The following is an 18819-nucleotide window of genomic DNA, read 5'->3' as shown; positions in this document are numbered from 1 at the left end:
TGCATGTTGATGAGACTTCTTTACTTTCTTGCTCTCCATCACAATCAATCCACTTGGAAGATAGCCAACAAGGCTACTTCACGGGTGGAGGGGAAATATCAGCAGGGATGAAAGCCCCTTCAAGCACTGTCAGCCCCTGTGTGGGGCACTGAGACGATCTTTCAGATGGGCAGCATGATAAACAATGGAGGAGAGAGAGCATGAGTGCAAGTATGGGATTTGTTTAGATCCTATGTCACACGGAGTGTTTTTGATGTACCTGAGACAAGAGATCGCTAACATTTATTCTGCACAAAACAATCCTTAACTATAATTCAAGTGCACTTATCTTGGCGCATAGCCCCAAGCAGTATGATCTAAGAGGAGGTGTGAGAGACAGGCGTGAACAGCAAGAAATACAGTGAGTACAGGGTTATGGGTACAAGGATAATAAAACAGGATAGAGGTTAACGCCAAAGGAATATGAGGGCAGGTCAAAGGATAGTGTATAGAATACTGGCTTCTGGGTGCAGTCCCAAGGATACTGGGCTACGGATGCATGGTTATGGGGAGAAGGAAAAGGGCATATCATTCAGAGTCAGGGTTACAATGCTAAGGGTGCATGGTTATGGATAGAGGGAGAAGGTTACAGGGTTATGGACACATGATCAATGGTACAGGGCAAAATGTACAAGAGTAGGGATCATTGTGTAGAGGGATTAGTATGTAGGTTACAGGATAAATGGAATTGGGTACTCAGTTAAGTGAGTGGGAATAATTGTACTTGTTTCTGGGCCAACGTTCGACGATACCGGGCTGAGAGTTCACGATTGTGATGTTTGGCCAATGTTTATCACTACAGGGCTAAGAATACAGGATTGTGGCTACAGGGCTAATGATTTTGTGTACAGGATACATAGCTAACGCTATAGGGTTATGGATACAGGGCTAAATAAACAAATTACTTACCGTCAGTAATGTGTTTCAGGAGGATACAATGTACCTTTGAATTCCTGACCTTTTGAATATCTCCATGTGCCATAATTCCGTGGAAACTTTCTTGATAGCTCTCTCACGTCAACGGGGACAGTCGGTATATACATGGCTCCGCACGCAGCACCACGTGACGTCACTGGAGCTAAAGAAACCCCCCGTTGTAATGCTGACATCAGTTTGCACCAATTTGTTATTTGGTGCCTTCAAGGCGAGTGGATAGAACTAGTATCACAACTGGAATTACAGTTTCTAATCTCAAAATCAAAGGCTTATAAAATCAAAATACATATACATTTTAAAATATAAATAAACTGATGACTTTGGTACATAACGGGGAGGAGGGTGGGTCGGTGAGGAGCTACTGTATCCACCACAAAAAGAGTTACCGAATGTAAGTACCTTGCTCTTCTGATGGATGTATCCACCTGTGGATTTCTCACCTTTTTAATAGAATACCAAGTAATGCCACACTTAGCGGTGGGTGCATGTCTGTCTATAGCAAAAAATTCTGCAAAACAGAACAAGTGAAGTGACCGTCCCTCCTCACTTCAGAATCTAAATAATAATGTTTTGCTAAAGTGTGAAGGGTGGTCCAAGTTGCAGCTTTACAAATATCTGCTACAGGGACTTCTCTAGCTAAAGCAGAGGTAGAAGACTTAGCTCTAGCAGAGCACAAATACCTTCTGGAGATTCCTTGTGTGCTATAGAGTAGCAGATTTTAATACAAAGGATGACCCATCTTGACAGTCATTTTGTGAACCGCCTTTCCCTTCATTTTCCCGATGTACCTAACAAAAGGCTGATTATTCAGTCTGAATTCACGTGTCCTATCCACATAGAAACTAACCGCTCTTTTGAGGTCCATTCAATGAAGTATTTTCTACTCTTTGATTAGATGGGGAGGAGGATAGAAAGTGGAAAGGGTGTTGGACTGACCGAATTGGAAGGGAGTAACCTCTTTCAGCAGTAAAGCAGCTCTGGTTCTCAGTACCAAGTTACCAGGGAAGAAAGTTCTGAAGGGAGGTTTACCACTTAAGGCTTGTAGCTTACTAACTTGCCTTGAAGATGTTATGGCAATAAGAAAAATCATCTTACATGTCAGAAATCTATGGACATATGAACACTAGTCGCTAACATCCATATTAATTGGAACAACAGTCGGAAACAGTGTGTCAGACCATTGGTGGGATTGGAGAAAGGATAATTTTCTCAGAAGGTGAGAAATGTGATTAGAATAGAAGAAAAATGTTTGCATCAATGAGTGTCGCTCAGTGGAAATAGGAGAATTGCATAAACATGAACGGCAATTATGTATGTATTTTTTATTGGTGTCAAGAAATCACCCTGGGATTGTTCTGCGTTTCATGAGTAGAAATACAAGTTTGAATATGGTTAATCGTTTAGAATGGCATATAGGCAGGCTCTAAGAATCATGTGTAGAATGGTATATAGGCAGGTTAATACTAGGTGTGTTTTTAATAAGAATTGTTTGGTTAGAAGCTATTTGACCATTATGGTTACTTTTAGTTTTTTATTTTCTTCTCACAGCCCTGAAGATGTCTCGGTTGGGACGAAACGCGTAGGCTGTAGCAGCAGAAACATTTTTTGTACAGACTTTGCAACTATTATTTATGAAAAAGAATTGAACATGGATACAATGGATATCATCTACCAATGAAAATATGAAAGACATTGATTCAGTAATGAAGAAAGCCTGCTTGGAACTGTTATTTTGGACTCTTGATTAATGGCAGAAATTGTTGCTTAACATTTATATGTATAAGTGATACTCCATGGGTAATATATTTTTTCTGATTTATAGTGGCTTTGACGATGGGCTGCTTCAAGTAGAGTATCAACCCGAAATTTCAAACATATCACGGTGTTATAACTTGATTAAATATCTCACGGTGCACACAGTTTAGTACCCTCATCGTGCTAGTTTTTGAATAACATAATATTTAGTGCATATCGACATGTGCATTCAGCATGTTCCCCATCCAGCCTCCCTGAACCTGACAAGCAGTACATAATAAATATCATTGCATACACCAAGTCAACCAGCTAGCCTAGCTTCCTTAAGTGAATCCACACCAGGTTACAACCCAATGTTATGACCGCAATGTACTCTATACAGGTTAGTTCATCATTTTCACTCTGGTCAGAGTCGGAGTCCGAGGTCCCACATGTACTAAACTCATCTAGAAGCGGTCTTCCAGCCTCCACTGTCTCAGTAACCTTCTCATTAGTGCAAGACATACGTTTTTGATGCTCTTCCGCCGTCCCCCACTCCCCCACTCCAACACTTCCAGAACCCAAATGTCTATGCTCTGCACCTGGGATCCCATACAAACTGTGGTTACTCTTCGCTTAGCCAGGAGCAATACAAGTCTCTTCACCATCCCCAGCAAGCAAGCTGCTGGAGTGCAGGGAACAGCTATGCTTGTGACCTTCCCCACTCTAGGGACCACCTCCCTCTATAAGCCTAAGACCTCAGCACTCCGCCATGCCAAATGCAAAAAGGTGGCACCCTCCTCCCCGCAGCGAACACATTTCGCTGCCCTAATAGGTGAAGCCTTGCAGGAGTTATGTATGTAAGATAGCATCCAAGTCTTACAATTTACTGATATGCAGCTCTGGGCCCCCAATGGTTTGTAGTTCGTAAACTTGTGCAGAAGCCGAACACCTCAATATTTGCAGTCGATAGCCATGGGCATCCAAAGACTATCCCCTCTCCTCAATGCAGATCCACATATAAGCATCTCACAGCCTGTGTTAAATAAAAATAAAGCACTGGACATTTAAAGCATGGCTCTGTTTCTCAGCTATGACGTTTTCTTTTTTCCCTTCTTTACTACAGTAGGGCTTTCAGCTGGGTCTTTGTTTCCATCATCACAAATTAATTTTATTGTTTTTGTTGGTTATTGATGGTGCTCACACAAATACAACTAGTGTCTTGCTATATGGAGTCAATGACAAAGGCGTTGAGTGAGGGCAGAGATCGGTACAGATGTTAGCCCTGGGCACTTTATAGAACTGCTGCTTGCTCTATCCGCCCACGCCACTTAACATTTTTTCCCAAATCAAAATGTTCAATGTTTAAAAGCATTCATATGGTATAGTTAATAAGTGCACTCTTTTAATAGATTGCCCCACCAACTGTCTTGAGCGGGTTCAGATTGGCAGTACCTCAGTGTCACATTTAAGTCTGTGACAGTGTAAAAGGTCTGTTAACTTTATACAGAGGGATTGTCGAAAGAAAGATTTGGTTTCCGACAGTATTAAGACTGGGTATCTTGCGCTTTTCTCTCTATTTATTGTATGGCCGAATACTGGATCACAGAGGCCCCACAAGTTGAAAGCAAATTGGCTGACTTCGCACGTCACTCCGGTGGTCACATTGTAGCTGGGTATTGCCTGTCCCATGCAGGAACTCAATGACCATGTCCTTTAGTGCATAACTAGCCCCGATGTCATGCCACTATTCTATAATTATTATTTTTTAGTTTTCAGGGAAGAAATTGAAGAGGTCTTACGTTTTGGAATCTGGCATTGTGCTGCAGAATATGAGGGAATTGGCGGAGATTGCAGTGTCGGGTCATTTCTGTTAGCAGTTTGTGCTGGGGTCATTGGGGTTTGGTGACTATGAGGGAGCTAGTGGATTATGCAATGTCTTGTAAACAGTGGATGGTGCACAGTCTTTTTGGTCAGAGGGGTTTGCAGAATGTGTAGTGGTTTAGAAGTGTTTGCAAAGTATGTGAAGGGTTAGCTGATTTTCAGTTTGTCGGATGTATGTGGCTTTGCTAATTATGTCGGATTTGCCGTGTGTGTGTGTGTGTGTGTGTGTGTGCCAGGTGTCCACACAGTGGGCTGTGGTCAGAAAGTTTGTAAAGTGTCAGCGGTCAGCAAGGTTTACACAGTGTATCAGACAGTGCTTACTTTGTAAATCAACTAGTTTGGATCCCAAAATGTTGGTGAGAAGACCGCACTTGGCACTATCGAATTTTGAAGGGTTCCAAATATTAAGTGTTCTTCCTCTTGATTCCACTTCATGCCTCTTTCATCTATTACAAGGCACTCCTTGCTTGTATATTCCCGCTTTCTTTGTTTGTCACTGCTTTTCTGTCTTTCCCTTCCTTTTCCTTTTTTTGTTTTGCTCTCCCTTGCTTTGGGTCAAAATCTGATAAGTGCTGGTCTGCAAAATTGGATGCCGGTGAGCCCCACCTGAAAACACCAACACAAATTAAGCATTGGTGTCATATCAGAAGGGCTTGCAGGGTCATTAAGGATGTAAGGAGCCAGAGGAATTTGAACATTAGTGGGGTTTGCAGAGTCTGTCAAAAGGTCCATGGGATTAACAGTGTTTGTCAGGACTCACTGGGGTTTCACTGCATTTTGGGATAGTAGGGTTTACAAAGTGTGTAAGTGGTCATTGGGGTTTGAACTATGTCAGGGGCCGTACGGCTCAGTTGGTGTGGGTCTAGGCATCGGTGGACGCTCTACCGGCTCCGTGTCGTCAGGAATGATGATTGGGGAGGCACCCTTGGTGAGTGCCAATGACGCAGAGAACCTCTGCTGCAGATGCGCACCGGGGAAGGTCACTGTGGAGTTGGGTTCGGCACTGGTCCGGTGCCGGGAACGGGTCCAGTAGAAGGCCGTGGCGTCGGAGCAGAAGGCGCAGAACCCACAGGAACTCCATCATCCGAACATAAAGTGCCCAAAGGCGCGCCGGCAGGGACAGGCAGCCAAAATATGGCACACATGGCGTCATAGAACTCCTTCAGTTGGGCAGGGGTAGCTCGACCCTGGGAAGAGAGTGAAATGCAGAGCCGACCCAGGCACCCGCTCCGTGGAGCGGAGCCTTGAACAGCAATGTTCCTATGTCTCGTCATGTGACAGACGAGGCAGACTTCGATTCTCCGGAGCCATGCTCGGGCCTTCCTCTCGACCGAGACCGTAATTGAGATTAACGGGGCAACCTCCGAAGGGGCGTGGGCCAGGATTAGCTTTAGGGACCACTCCCTCAAAGCCTTCAGTGCCATTGGCAAGGCAATTGGAGCATGACTTTGTGTCGTGGTCACGCTCCAGACACTAGGGACACACTAAGTAGGGGTCTGTGACCGTCATGGCGCGGTGAAGGGTGTCGCACGGCTTGAACCTCGAGGTCTTCTTGCTAGACATCCCTAGCACACCAAAGGAGTCCACAAAAAGTCTATAAAAGTCTGTTAAAAAAAAGACAAAGGGTAAACTCTCTTTGACGGATCTGTGCTGGCAGGTGCAGAAAGAATAGAGCGGAGGACCGCGCCCCGGAATGGCTGTTATATTGACAACGCAGATATCACGACAAAGACGAGCATGACGCCAACGATGTCACGGGGAGTGGACCAATGCCACCTACTGGTGTGCAGGGGTACTGCTCCGAAAAAATCTTCCCGATCCAGCCTGGAAGTTCAAAGGTAAGGAATTTCCCAGCTAGATGTCTCGATCAGATATGAGCAAAACACGAGGAAGAACAGAAAATAGCATGCTACAGGGAATAGAAATTGAGGAAAAGTAAGTGGCAAGAACAGAAACCAATGAAACGCAAGTGGGTAGGATGTAAGCCTATTTTAAGATATATGTTAACAATAAAACCTAAAAAGGATTGCAGATTCAGCATCCTATGTGCTAATAGTGCCTGGACACAAGGCATCATGCCCATGGCTGCAAAATAGTTTTCTTGTATAGTAACATCCCATCTAACAAATATTGCAATGGTATTGTATGCTGGTAAATGGAGTATAACCAGAACAATTGTTGAACAGTATCTTATTACGTAGAGACCAATTCAGCAGCGCCCATTGTGTTTTAGAGTATTTAATTTGCCATCAATTGTCCTAGTAATTACAACATATGATTCTACATCTTGCCAGATCCACTGCCCTAATGTGCATTAACATGCAACACTTAACAATATTAAATTGCTCAGCCCCATGGGTTATTTTAACATGAGGCTTGAAGCTGAACAGTCCACTTACACGCATTCAAATATTAGCCCGCCCCCAAAGTGTGGGGTCAGTTTCACCAAGACTAAACATGTATTGACTGGGTTGCTTTAATCATCCTCAGCACAGCATGCCTAATAATCAATGCATAATGTGTGAAAGAGCTACCAATGGTTCTGTTACACACTATTGGGCGGACCCAGGGCGACTTGTCCAGTGAATGAGTGTGTGACTGTACTTCATCCTTTGCATAGATTTTCCATTGCCCTCTACTTTATACAGTCATCATGTGGTAAAATCATACCTTTTGGACCATGACCCAGTTCTTAAGACTGCCCGCAAGCAGCCCCGCCACCATCATCTGCCCTGCTCCCACACAGCATCCAGTCAGTGCCAGTGAAAGAAAGGCCAAGGTTTGTTTGGTATGCTGAGCTGTACAGGCTGAGAAACCAGCTGTCACCCAGCCCCCAACTCACCAAAGTAGCCACACTCCCACATGGCACTAACGTGCCTGATCACTGAGGTGCAGCTCACATGCACTCAGGACACTGAGGCTGAGCAAAATCCTTGGTACTGATGGAGCGCGGAGGAAAAAAAGATTTTGTATACCCCTCTTAAAGTCATTTTCTCATAACAGTAACATGAACTAATCGTGTGGTTTTGAAAACTAACCACCGTAGAATAGAATACACACACACAAGTACACGGGGGAAACTAATTTGCTTATTTTGCAACCATAATCGACTAACTTAGTGATGTTGTCTCATTCAAAACTAAGGCAGAAGCTTTAAACTAACTAAAAGCTGCATGAATATGCTTTCTGTGTATGTATTTGTCGTAAAATCATCGAGACAGGTGAGTATAACTCGCATATATGTAGCTTATTTGCTAGGTAAAAACTAACAGGGATACCTTAGTAAGGGGGGGGGGGGGTAAACAGAAGGGTTATAATTCAACAATTAATGTTTAATTGTGTTTGTTTCTATAATAGTTCCCGCTCTGGCCTGTGAGACCTAAAACAAGATGGACGTTTTCATAAACTCCAAAATTGAGATCCAGTACGCATGCGCGTGATAGAAAAGGCTGCACGTCTAGTATGAGCTGCCTGTGCCCGAGCGGAATGGTTCAAGGACAGTGTGCCCTGAAAACCTGATTGACTGCCAACAAAATGGACATTCGTATTGAGAACCGTGTGAAAGGAACTGAATATTACAATTTAAAGGACATGGACAAAGTAGACAATGATGAAATTCATTGCGCTGATTTAGCAAACAATAAGATGCTGAGGTTATGCTCATCCACCCCTTGAATGAACCAATCAAAACTGTTGAAGACCCCAAATGTTTCAGAATTTAGATAGATAAGCTAAAGAAAAGGGGTATAAAAGAGTATATCCGGACTTAAGAAAAAACCTCTCTTCTTCGATTTCCATCTGAGTATCCTGACATGCTGCCGGAATGCTGAATTTTCCTGAGGCCTAAGAACTTTGAAATGTTTCTGAACTTTAACTTTGCTTGAATGAATACGGAGCCTTTAGATGAGGTTAATAGCTAGAGAGAATAGGGAGGTAAACTTTGGGAACTATTATGTCTTTTGCTAATATTCATGTCCTATAATCTCAATAATAATGCGTTTATTTCTCAATTTTTTTAATTTAACAGAAAAAATGTATGAGTTAAAATTCTTTCTTTTCCTTAAATCTATTTTGCATTAAACACATTTAAAAATTAATAAATAAAGATCATGCTAGAAGATTTTCTTTAAATAAAAATTTGATAAATGAAGAATGAAGCTGGTCTTGTTCGTCCTTAACCTAATTTTTTACAAGCAGATTCCTCGACAAACAATGGTGGTGTGTCTGAATAAATTGTTGTGTTGATAAAACCATGGTAAAAACAATTTAAACTGCGGGTGTACAGATTATAAATATTTAGCTTAATGTAGACACTCCACTATGATCCAGCAGCTCTCCTTTGATTCACACCAATCCATGAAGTAGTAAGAAAGTGTGTAGGAGTGACTCGCAGTGTTAAGGGCCCCACTGGTGAGTAAATGTATAATTTGATACTTCAGGGAAAGGTGATAAGGTTTAGAAATTATTTCCGGAGTAGCGCTGCATCAGTTATTAGCTTGGTTGCAGAGCATTGGTTGCTATAGAATTAGTTAGGATAATGTATGGAGTGGTGTATACAGGATTTGATGTTCAGAATTGTGATTATGTTATATGTAGTTCTGAAAAGACTTCTGGGAAGTGTGGGAAGCTAGTTACTCTGTCTGCAGGCAGAGGAAGTGTGGCAAGTGAAGTCGCACATCGCATAGTATGTTTCAAAAAGTAGTGGTATCGTTGTATATCACAGTGGTGTCATTGTACATCATAAGTTTAGGGACTTTAGGTGTGAAAGGATAAATGCATAGCGAGGACAGTCTACAAAATCTTAGCCTTCAAGTACAGGGATCATCGTGTATCCTGATTTAAAACTTACTGCTGGGAGAGTAATAGGGCTTAACCCGAGCTTGAGAGAAGGGTAAAGGTAGAGGAAAGTGCTACTTTATCGGCGGGTCTAATATTCTGTGGAAGAGAAGATGTAAGCGCTGTCTACTGGAAATACAGAATACTAGTGCGATTGAAAATTCTATCACTTTGGTTTAGCAAACAGACGAATGGAGTTGTTTTATGTTGTTACTAACCAATTCAGTTGTATAGAATTGCACATACTGCTTCTCGACAAACCTTGTAAAGGAGGGGTCAGTCGGCGCTGCAGAAGCCGGAGCACTGCTGACGTCAAAAGTGTCGCGCAGGTATTGGTCCTTGTGACCAAGACGGAGTAAGGGCTGATTGGTGCATCAGTAAAAGCAGCAAAGTAATTGGTTGAGGACTACTGAAACGTAACTTGTTCTAATTGGTACGATAGTGTGAACCGCGCTGTGATAGGCTGGTGTTACGAAGCAGTATACGGAAGAGTGCGCAATATATATCCATTTGATTTTCAACCCAATCGATCATGCATTTCATCTCAGCTACTCAAGTCATCCTCAGTAGATCATTCTGAGAACCTACAGATGTAAATCGAATTGTAATTGAGGGGAAATTGTCTTGTTAAATGTCCCCTAGTTAGCATTTTGAGATTTTTAATTTTCCATTTCGAAAAAATAAACATGTAGAGGTCCTCTATTGGCATTCTTTGTCTACATGCGGTTATCGATTCCTAGTTAATAATCTCACCCGATGTCTTTCAGTGACGTATTTCTGACCTTTATTAAGCTTGTTTTAACTCGTGGCACAAGATTTCATTTACATGTAATACCCCCAATAGATAACATAAGCAATAACAGATACAATGAACTTAAGTCAAGATTACATCTAGTAATATTTCTAGATCAGTGCTGCAAGAAGCCACTTTCATTTCATTGCTGTCTAATCTGGAGAGGCCTTAAGGAGCAAAAATGTTATTTAATGTTTGTGAACTTCCAGTTATAAAGCAACGTTTAATACTCTTGGCTGAGAATTTTAATGTATTTATAAATTTTCTATCCATTTTTATTTATTTATAACATATATAGAGTGCATGATTCACCCCAGTCAGGGTGTCTCCGCGCTGCAGCAGTTCCTGGGAACAGTAGAATAGGTGGATCAGACCAGTGAAGTTTTTAACATTTTTCTGAATGACAGGTAGTTGGTACAGAGACAGATGTCCATGGCTAGTTGGTTCCAGAGTTGGGGGGCTAGGTAAGTGAAGGATTTGCCTCCTACTCTGGGTGACCATCTAGCTCACAGCTTTCCAAACTGTGTGGCGCGACACATTACTGTGTCGCGACACACACGTAGGTTTGTCGCGCGATGCGACGCAATGACGTCTGCCGGACGGCCGAAATGAGGAATGCGACTCGAGCCCCCTCACTGGGTAATCACGACGTGCAAGACAGAAGGCGGAGCAGCTGCAGAGCGGAGCCTTATGGACGTGAACAGGAGCAACAGTGAGTATTTAACAACCCCCCCCCCTCCCTCTCCGGGAGTGCGCGGCCTTGCTGGTGATATCGGAGCCGCCTCTACCCCACCATCTCAGGCGTCCAAGCCATTCTTTTAAACGGCATCATGGGATGTATGGTTTTCACCGGCGGTCCTTGGCTCTTTGGTGGGGACTGTCCCGGGGCAAGGCCTTGCCGTGTTCCTGCGGGGTGAGGGCTGAGCATGATCTCCGTGCCGGACGCCCCCGCATAGCCGCTCAGGTTTCTTGCTCGCCCAGTGTCATTTCCGTGAGCTGTCTCTGAGGGAAGCAGGGGGCTGAGGGCGAACCTCTCTCAGCCGTGCTGCCCTCCGCATCTTCAGGACCGCATCCTAGGGGTGCGAAAGGCTAAGCAGCCTCTCACTTTCGCCCGCGCCCCTGTGAATTAGTGTGATCCTCTGCAACCAGAGGTCTCCGACTGCTTCCAGGTGGTCGTAAATACAAGACAACAGCCCCACTTCGAGTGACCCCTCTCGAATCTCGGCGCGCCCACCCTGGTGATGTGAGCCATCCAGGCCTGGACAGGCTTGTATTTGGCATGCTTTTGACATGCCAGCAGTGCGTCTGCACTGCAGCCTCCATTAGGTAGGTTCTGGGAGGGAGTGAAGCACAGGGTGTGGAGAGGAGAGGTTAAAAAGCAGGGGGCAGAGGAGCACGAGGCAGGAAAGGAGCGGGGGAAAGGGCAGGTGATGTGAAAATAAAAGCAAAGAAGATGGCACACTTAAGCTTTGCAAGGCAGCACAAAAGGTAACAAGAGGCAAAAGATGGCAAGAGAGGAAAGAGCCACAAAAAGATGGCACAAAAGCAGATAAAGTCGGCATAAAAGGAAACCAGAGGCAATAAGAGGCACAAGGAGTGACAAAAAGATAGCAGTAGAGATGTGAGGAAGAGGCAGTAAAGGTGTAAGAGGCAGTAAGAGGTACTAAAGTTATGAGGAAGGACAAAGAGATGTCACTATAGGTGCTATAAGAGGCAGAGCAAGATACATGGAGAGAGGGCAGGAGTATGAGAGAGAGAGAGAGTGAGTGAGTGAGGGTGAGTGAGTAAGAGAAATGAGGCATAGGAGCCTAGTCCGCGAGGGCCTTGACCAGTCATAGCATCGGCCACAGCTAAGTCCAGAGAGATGTCACCAGCCAAATGTGTGTGAGTTGACGTACACCCCTTTAAATACTTCAGGGTTCAAAGTAGGGAGCAAAACTCTTCCAGAGAAGGTAAAGTGCTCGTATTCAGGGAAACAAAGTAAAGTCAGACAAAGTAAAGTCAGACCCAGTTATAAACGGAAACAAGAAAATTACAAACATTTAGGACATGAGTAGGCTATATCACACAACCACGTTATCCATGTACAGAACGAGACTTCATTTTGTTCATGTTTCTTTTTGAAAATATGGATTAAGTTTTATTCTAGCCTCTATTAATCTCGAAGGTTAGTAGATTATGCATGGAAAACAATGACACTTGTAGTTTTCTAGGAATACTCACTTGTACATCTTGTGCATGCAGAATTTCGGCCAGTCGTAAAATTCTGCATACCGAATGCCAGAAGCATTTCTCATATTTTTGTACTTTTATTCTTGCGTCATCCTTTGACCTATACTCTCAAAAAGTATAGGGTTGTTCCTCTCCAATCTCAGAGTTGAAAAGCACTTGCAGCTTCCCTTCCCTGGAGAATATTGGCAAGTTTTAACGGAGCCAATTGCCAGAAGCATGCAGGATTATGGATGTTGGCCTACTTACTGTCAGATAACAAAGTGCAATTTTAAGGCACTTCGCCTAGCTCACAAAATCCTCTATGGAACATACAGATCAGAATTAAAGGCCATTCTTTTGGATCATCACGCCATAGATGTTCATTCATCAAAACGCTAGGGGTAGCGGAAGTGACATGACATGTCCTTTGTCTACCCAGATGACATCACAGGAAGGGATGCCATGTAACCTTTGACCCGGCTGACATCACAGGAAGTCACATCAGGTGATCTTTGAACTGGTTAGCATTACAAGAAGTGTCATTCACTAAAGTTAAAAACGGACAATAAGTGATGATGAAAAGTATACTGAAGTAGCTAAAAGTACATCCCAATGAAATACGGACTAGACAGACCACTGTTATATCAGTGGTTTGCTTACAAAAATAACAGAAGTGCAGCCATCATAGGCATAACGTCAGATACCCTGGCACATCTTTGAATGCTCAGGCACAGCCATGATTTGGTAACCACAACCATCATGTTCCTAGCAGTGGCGGCTGGTAGGGAACAGGGGTGGTGTGGCAGGGAGGACAGGGGTGTTGAAAAATATTGTTTCTAAAACCACTTACCGTTTCCACCCCCTCTCCTCCGTCTCCGCTTGTCATCTCTTCTTGACTCCAGTCTGGAAGAAACTCCAGGAAGCACCTGGGCACACAGGCTCCCGTGTGTGTGGGTGTGTGTGTGTGTGGGGGAGGAGTGTGTGTGTGTGTGTGTGTGGGGGGGGGGGGTGTGTGTGTGTGGAGGGGGTGGTGGGGGGGTGGGGTGTGTGTGGGTGTGTGTGTGTGTGTGGGTGTGTGTGTGTGTGGGGGGGTGTGTGTGTGAGTGTGTGTGTGGGTGTGTGTGGGTGTGTGTGGTGGGGGTGTGGGGTGTGTGTGGGGTTGTGTGTGTTTGGGGGTTGTGTGTGTGTGTGTGTGAGTGGGGGTGTGTGGGGGTTGTGTGTGTGTGTGGGGGGTTTGTGTGTGGGGGGGTTTGTGTGTGGGGGGGTTTGTGTGTGGGGGGGGTTGTGTGTGTGGGGTGTGTGTGTGTGTGGGTGTGTGTGTGTGGGAGGTGTGTGTGTGTGTGTGAGGGGGCTGTGTGTGTGGGTATGTGTGTGGGTGGGGTTGTGTGTGTGGGGGGTGGGGCTGTGTGGGGGGTATGTGGGGGTGTGGGGTTGTGTGTGTGTGGGGGGGGGGTTGTGTGGGTGTGTGTGTTTGTGAGTGGGTGTGTGTGGGGGGGTTGTGTGTGTGGGGGGGTTGTGTGTGTGTTTGGGGGTTGTGTGTGTGTGTGGGGGGGGTTGTGTGTGGGGGGTTGTGTGTGTGGGTGTGTGTGTGTGTGTGTGTGTGTGTATGTGTGTGGGTGGGGTGGGGTTGTGTGTGGGGGGTTGTGTGTGTGGGTATGTGTGTATGTGGGGGTGTGGAGTTGTGTATTTGTCCTTCTCTTATATGCAACAAATTTTAGCTCAAAGTGCTGAATGGAAAACATACGACTCGTCTTGTTTTCTGTTGCCTTTTGGCACGCTGCACGGAGGAAAGCGGTCCAACCTGAGTTCAATACGCAGAGACCGGTTGATAAGTTGCATGATTGTTTTATCACTCACAATGCCCCCTTCCTCAACGGATTTTTGTATAAGTCATATTCAGCAAGGCAGCAGGTGGACTTTGTGCGTGGTTGAAAGGGTTGGCAGGTTGTGCACCTGCCCTTTTTGTGCCGTAAATCACTGGGGCATGTGTCAATGTGTGCATGATTATATTCTTGTTTCATGCTTAACCTAACCTTGCTTACACTCAGTTTTGCCAGTCACTGGCTTGGTTAGACCAGATTAACAATTGCTTTATTAACCTTCCTGCTTTCTCAAATTTGCTTGGAAATGCACCATTTGCCCACAAATTTCTCGGGGGGAGAACCCCCCACAAACTCCCCTTAGATGGTTCGGGCACGCTCGCTGCGCTCGCTCGCATTACCGTGTCCCTCAAAAAAAATTCTGAAAAAGGTGTGTCACCAACATGAAAAGTTTGAACCGCTGTGGCCTACTCCTTAACCCTAGACCTGGTGCATTCACTGCAGTCATTATGTTCCATGTGTGGGCTTTGGCCCCATCCACATTTTATAGGACAAAGCCTACTGCTTTTATTCTATGCATGGTGCATTCTCTGCAGCAATTATGCACCAGCTGCAGCCCCAACCACATGGCATAAGAAAAAGCCTACCTATTTACCCTATGCATGGTGTATACTCCGCAGCTATTATGTATCAGATGTGACTGCAGCACCTCCACATTGCATAGGACACAGCCTTCAGCTTTGCCCTTTATGTGATGCATTCACTGCAGTCACTATGTACTGTCCACATGGCTTATGACACAGCCTATTCCTTCACTTACTGAATGGTGCATTCTCTATTTTTAGGTCGAGCCTACTAGACATAGCAAGCTGTCTGCAGGAAAAAAGACCTATTGACAGCTTAAAATGGGCATAGAGCCCGCCCACTGCTTACCATTGGTTGGCTTTATATGCTGTGCAACGGAGTCTTTGGAAAAGCCATAAGGGCCCAAAGGCAGGAGCTATTGGCTTGGTCAATGCTCGTTTATTCAGTATCATGAAGAGCCATTACTACACCAAATTTCCTAAAAACCTCCTGTATAACTTTTAGAAGACAAATTGCACAGTAGCGTACTATTCTTATTTACTCTTTTCATTTTCTTTTGAAATCTGAACATATGTTCTTGCTCCTTTTTGCTTCCATGCGTACATTAATGAACCCCCTTCGCACACAATATGTAAGTTTAAGCAGAGGAAAATGTTGGAAGCAGTTTTTGTTTTTACTGTGTACAATCTAACTTTAATCCGTCTTCCTATGTGGGTCTAGAACTACTTTCATTACTTCTGCTGAGACATCATCAACTATGTGTATAGTGATAATACAACCTCATTAGGGGGTCTGCCTTCAACTTGATAACCACAACGTATTAAGTGTTCTTGTGCATTAAGTCAACAAAACAGGTACGTTAAATATATGCCTCTAAGAGTTAACATTTTAAAGTACGTTCTAATTTAATAAGACAAAGTTTTTTAATCTGTACAACAGAATTTTTCTAATACTGATGCACTAGGTACACAATTAAATTACACACATTTTATGGGTAAACTATTATTTTCGGAGATTCTTTTTATCTAAGCACATTTAAGTTTAGGACTTACCTGAACGCCATAATATGTCCATTGGCACAGAAACAGGCAAGGCAGAGACTGTTACTCATGGTCACTATATCTCCACGAAGAACAAAAGAGGTTTCAGTGATATTGTGTTTGTGAATACAGTTCTGGGAGGGCAGTGCAATGACCTTTGCTTGCTTCTCTGAACAAATCACTGCATATTGGTTTTCACTCATTTCCTGAGAAGAGGACGGGGAAACTGAAACTGGCCGTCTCTTTTTCGTTTTATCTTTTTCATCTTTGTCTTCAGGAACATTAGGTTCTCGCCATGATTCATAGGCTGGAGGGACTAAAGTTCCTACAGAGTCCAGGAACGCCATTCTCAAGATGGCTCCTTTTAGCCTCAATATGGTTCCTGCAAGATGAATGGAAAACATTACTAAAACAAAGACTGGAGGAACAATACATTGATAAGATTTGCCAGAGGGAACAACAAGGCTGCAAAATCTATCTTTGTTCGTGTGCATAATTAAACATCACCCTACTAAAATAGCTTGAGCAACCCAGTAATCTGAGTTGCAACCTATTTCTGAACGACCCATATTACAACAGCCAGATGGACAGATGTTGATGTACTTTAGTAAATCGGAGACAAAGCAAATATAACTTCTCTCTAATGAAGAGGTCTTCAAACTTTTTAGGCCAAGCCCCCCGTGGCAATATATTTCTGGAGTCGGGCCCCCCATCACTAACATTTCTGGAAGTTGGGATTTAGCATCTTTGACAATTAGTTTATCCCTGAGGTGTCAGCTGACAACTAATTTTCACAGCAGCAAAATAACATTAGCAGGGGTTTGTAAAGTTAAGATTAGTGAGTTGTAAATCTGGCCCACAACCATTGAACTCATTCAATGCCCTTTGACAGGAAACTTTCTTTTGGGGAAAACCCCCACAAGGTCAGTGCATGCACCCCCACCTTTCAGGACCACATATACCATGCAGCCTGATCTAGCGAACAAGCAGAATGTTGGCAGACCTGGCTACCACATCATTCTCGGGGCAAGGTTTTTGCTCGGAAAATACATCTCAATCAATTGAAATTCTCACTTCCATATATGTTTATTTTGTATTATATGAAAGCCGTTTAGATACCATGGGCCCTGGTGCAGGCAACAAAAATGGCCTACTTGACTAGAGTTGGGATAGGAATACACATCAAGTATCAGGGTTTAAAGGCCCGAATCTCCATTAAGGCTGTGCAAGAAGCTTCTTGACAGCACTATCACAAATGAACAGGAATGGGTGCAAAACTGCAACAAATGGCCTGAAAATGCCGTATTATTATGGAAAATACTAAGAAAAATGGTCAAATGTAATTTTGCCTCAGGCTCTGAAAATGCCTGCATCACAGCAGATTTGCAGAGGCCAAACTGCTGTTAGCTAAAATGCCAGGACTCACAGAGATAAGGCTCAACTGAGACCTCTTGAAAACAAAGTGTAAGGCAAAGAAAGCATCACCCGGACCTTGAGAAGGTCGAAAGAGGTTATTCCAAAATTGAACCTTTTGGTGCAACCATAATTTGTCAAATTGGAGTGACTCGGTGGCTGCAATCTGAAAGTACCAGCACGTGGTAAAGTTTCTGGATATTACATTCGGAGTCACTAATATTCCTTCCCCTTCTGGTGGTGTTTAAACCCAGCAAAACCAAAGGGGATGAAGGACGGAGTGTTGAACATTGCAAGCACTCACCCCCAGGCAACTGATCTGGGTTTAATCCATAATCATTCTTTAGCTCAATCCGTCACCCCAGTTCAGACATGGCCATATGCAAATCAGTCTGACCCTGTGCCTCATGGGAACAGTCCAGCCCGAACTGCCAAGATATTTCTTCCCTGGACCGGAAACAAGCATCCTGGGACCGGTTTCTGGCTAATCAGCCATCATCAGCCAGGCTAGCTTGAATCCAGTGGCAAAGTGAGATTAAACCCACCCAAGTTTCGTGAACCTTTCCCTGTTTCCAGTACGTGTACAGTCCATTGAACTGTCACATGCTCTACGTGTGTGTGTATTTGTGTGAAAGAATGTCGGCTTGTCTGTGAGTGTGAACGCCTGTTGAGTGATAATGTTTGTACAAGTGCTGGGTTGTGAGGCAAAACTCAATGTATGTTTGGCAGTGGTAAAAACAGTGGCGGCTCGTCCATGGGGGCGTTTGGGCGCCGCCCCACTACTTTCTCGCCGTGCGAGAAGGCAGAAACACATGGTAATTATTACCGTAATAACTACCATTTGTTTCTGCCTTCTCGCACGGCGATAAAGCAGAAGTCAGAGTGGCGGTGTTACTCGAGGGCAGGGGGGAGCGGCTTGCCCACTGTTGTTAATACTGTCTGTTTGGGCAGCCTGAGAGGCTGCCAAACAGACAGTATTAAGAACAGTGGGCAAGCCGCTCCCCCCTGCCCTCGAGTAACCCCTCCCACTCTCCCTGCTCTCTGCATGCTGCAGCATACAGAGAGAAATGACGCAGGTAGGGCAGCCGGCCGAACCAATCAAGTCGCTGGCTGCTGTGGAGGGGAGGGAGGCTGCCTGCAGCCTTCCTGTTGACGAGAGCCCAGACGTTTTCAAAATCCAGGACGGCGGGATTCGGGAGTCTGCAGTCTCGGGAGAAAAGCGGGAACTAAAGCCAAGGTAAGTTTTATTATATTTTATTATTTATTATCGTCGAAGGTCTCACAGCTGTTAGTCTAGGGTAATCTATCAGCGGGTGGAGGAGCGTGTTCTCTCAATTAAGGAACAAGCAATTTTACTGATTTGCTATTGGCAGGCTAATAGAGATAATGGGCTTTGCTGGACAGCACGGGTACAGTTCAGGCAAACAGTGACATTAGATAAATATAAAAACGGTTCATTAAACCATCATGATTGCTGCTGCGAAGCAATGTAACCGAGGGGCGCGAGGCACTGCCGTGTCTAGCGGCC

The 18819-nt window shown here is 44.4% G+C and overlaps 1 protein-coding gene across 17 annotated transcripts in view; it reads right to left on the bottom strand.

The window, feature by feature from the left end:
* Positions 1-18819, bottom strand: part of STXBP5 (syntaxin binding protein 5) — a 1512194-nt gene that overhangs the window by 164065 nt on the left and 1329310 nt on the right. For all 17 annotated transcript variants that reach the window (XM_078649248.1, XM_078649254.1, XM_078649249.1 and 14 more), the window contains one exon: positions 15891-16260. In XM_078649248.1, the coding sequence (XP_078505374.1) occupies positions 15891-16260 (370 nt within the window). The remainder of the gene's footprint in view (positions 1-15890; positions 16261-18819) is intronic.

Source organism: Lissotriton helveticus, chromosome 6 (assembly GCF_964261635.1).
Source record: "Lissotriton helveticus chromosome 6, aLisHel1.1, whole genome shotgun sequence".
In the NCBI taxonomy this organism is placed as follows: domain Eukaryota; kingdom Metazoa; phylum Chordata; class Amphibia; order Caudata; family Salamandridae; genus Lissotriton; species Lissotriton helveticus.
This window is presented reverse-complemented; position numbering and strand designations above follow the sequence as displayed.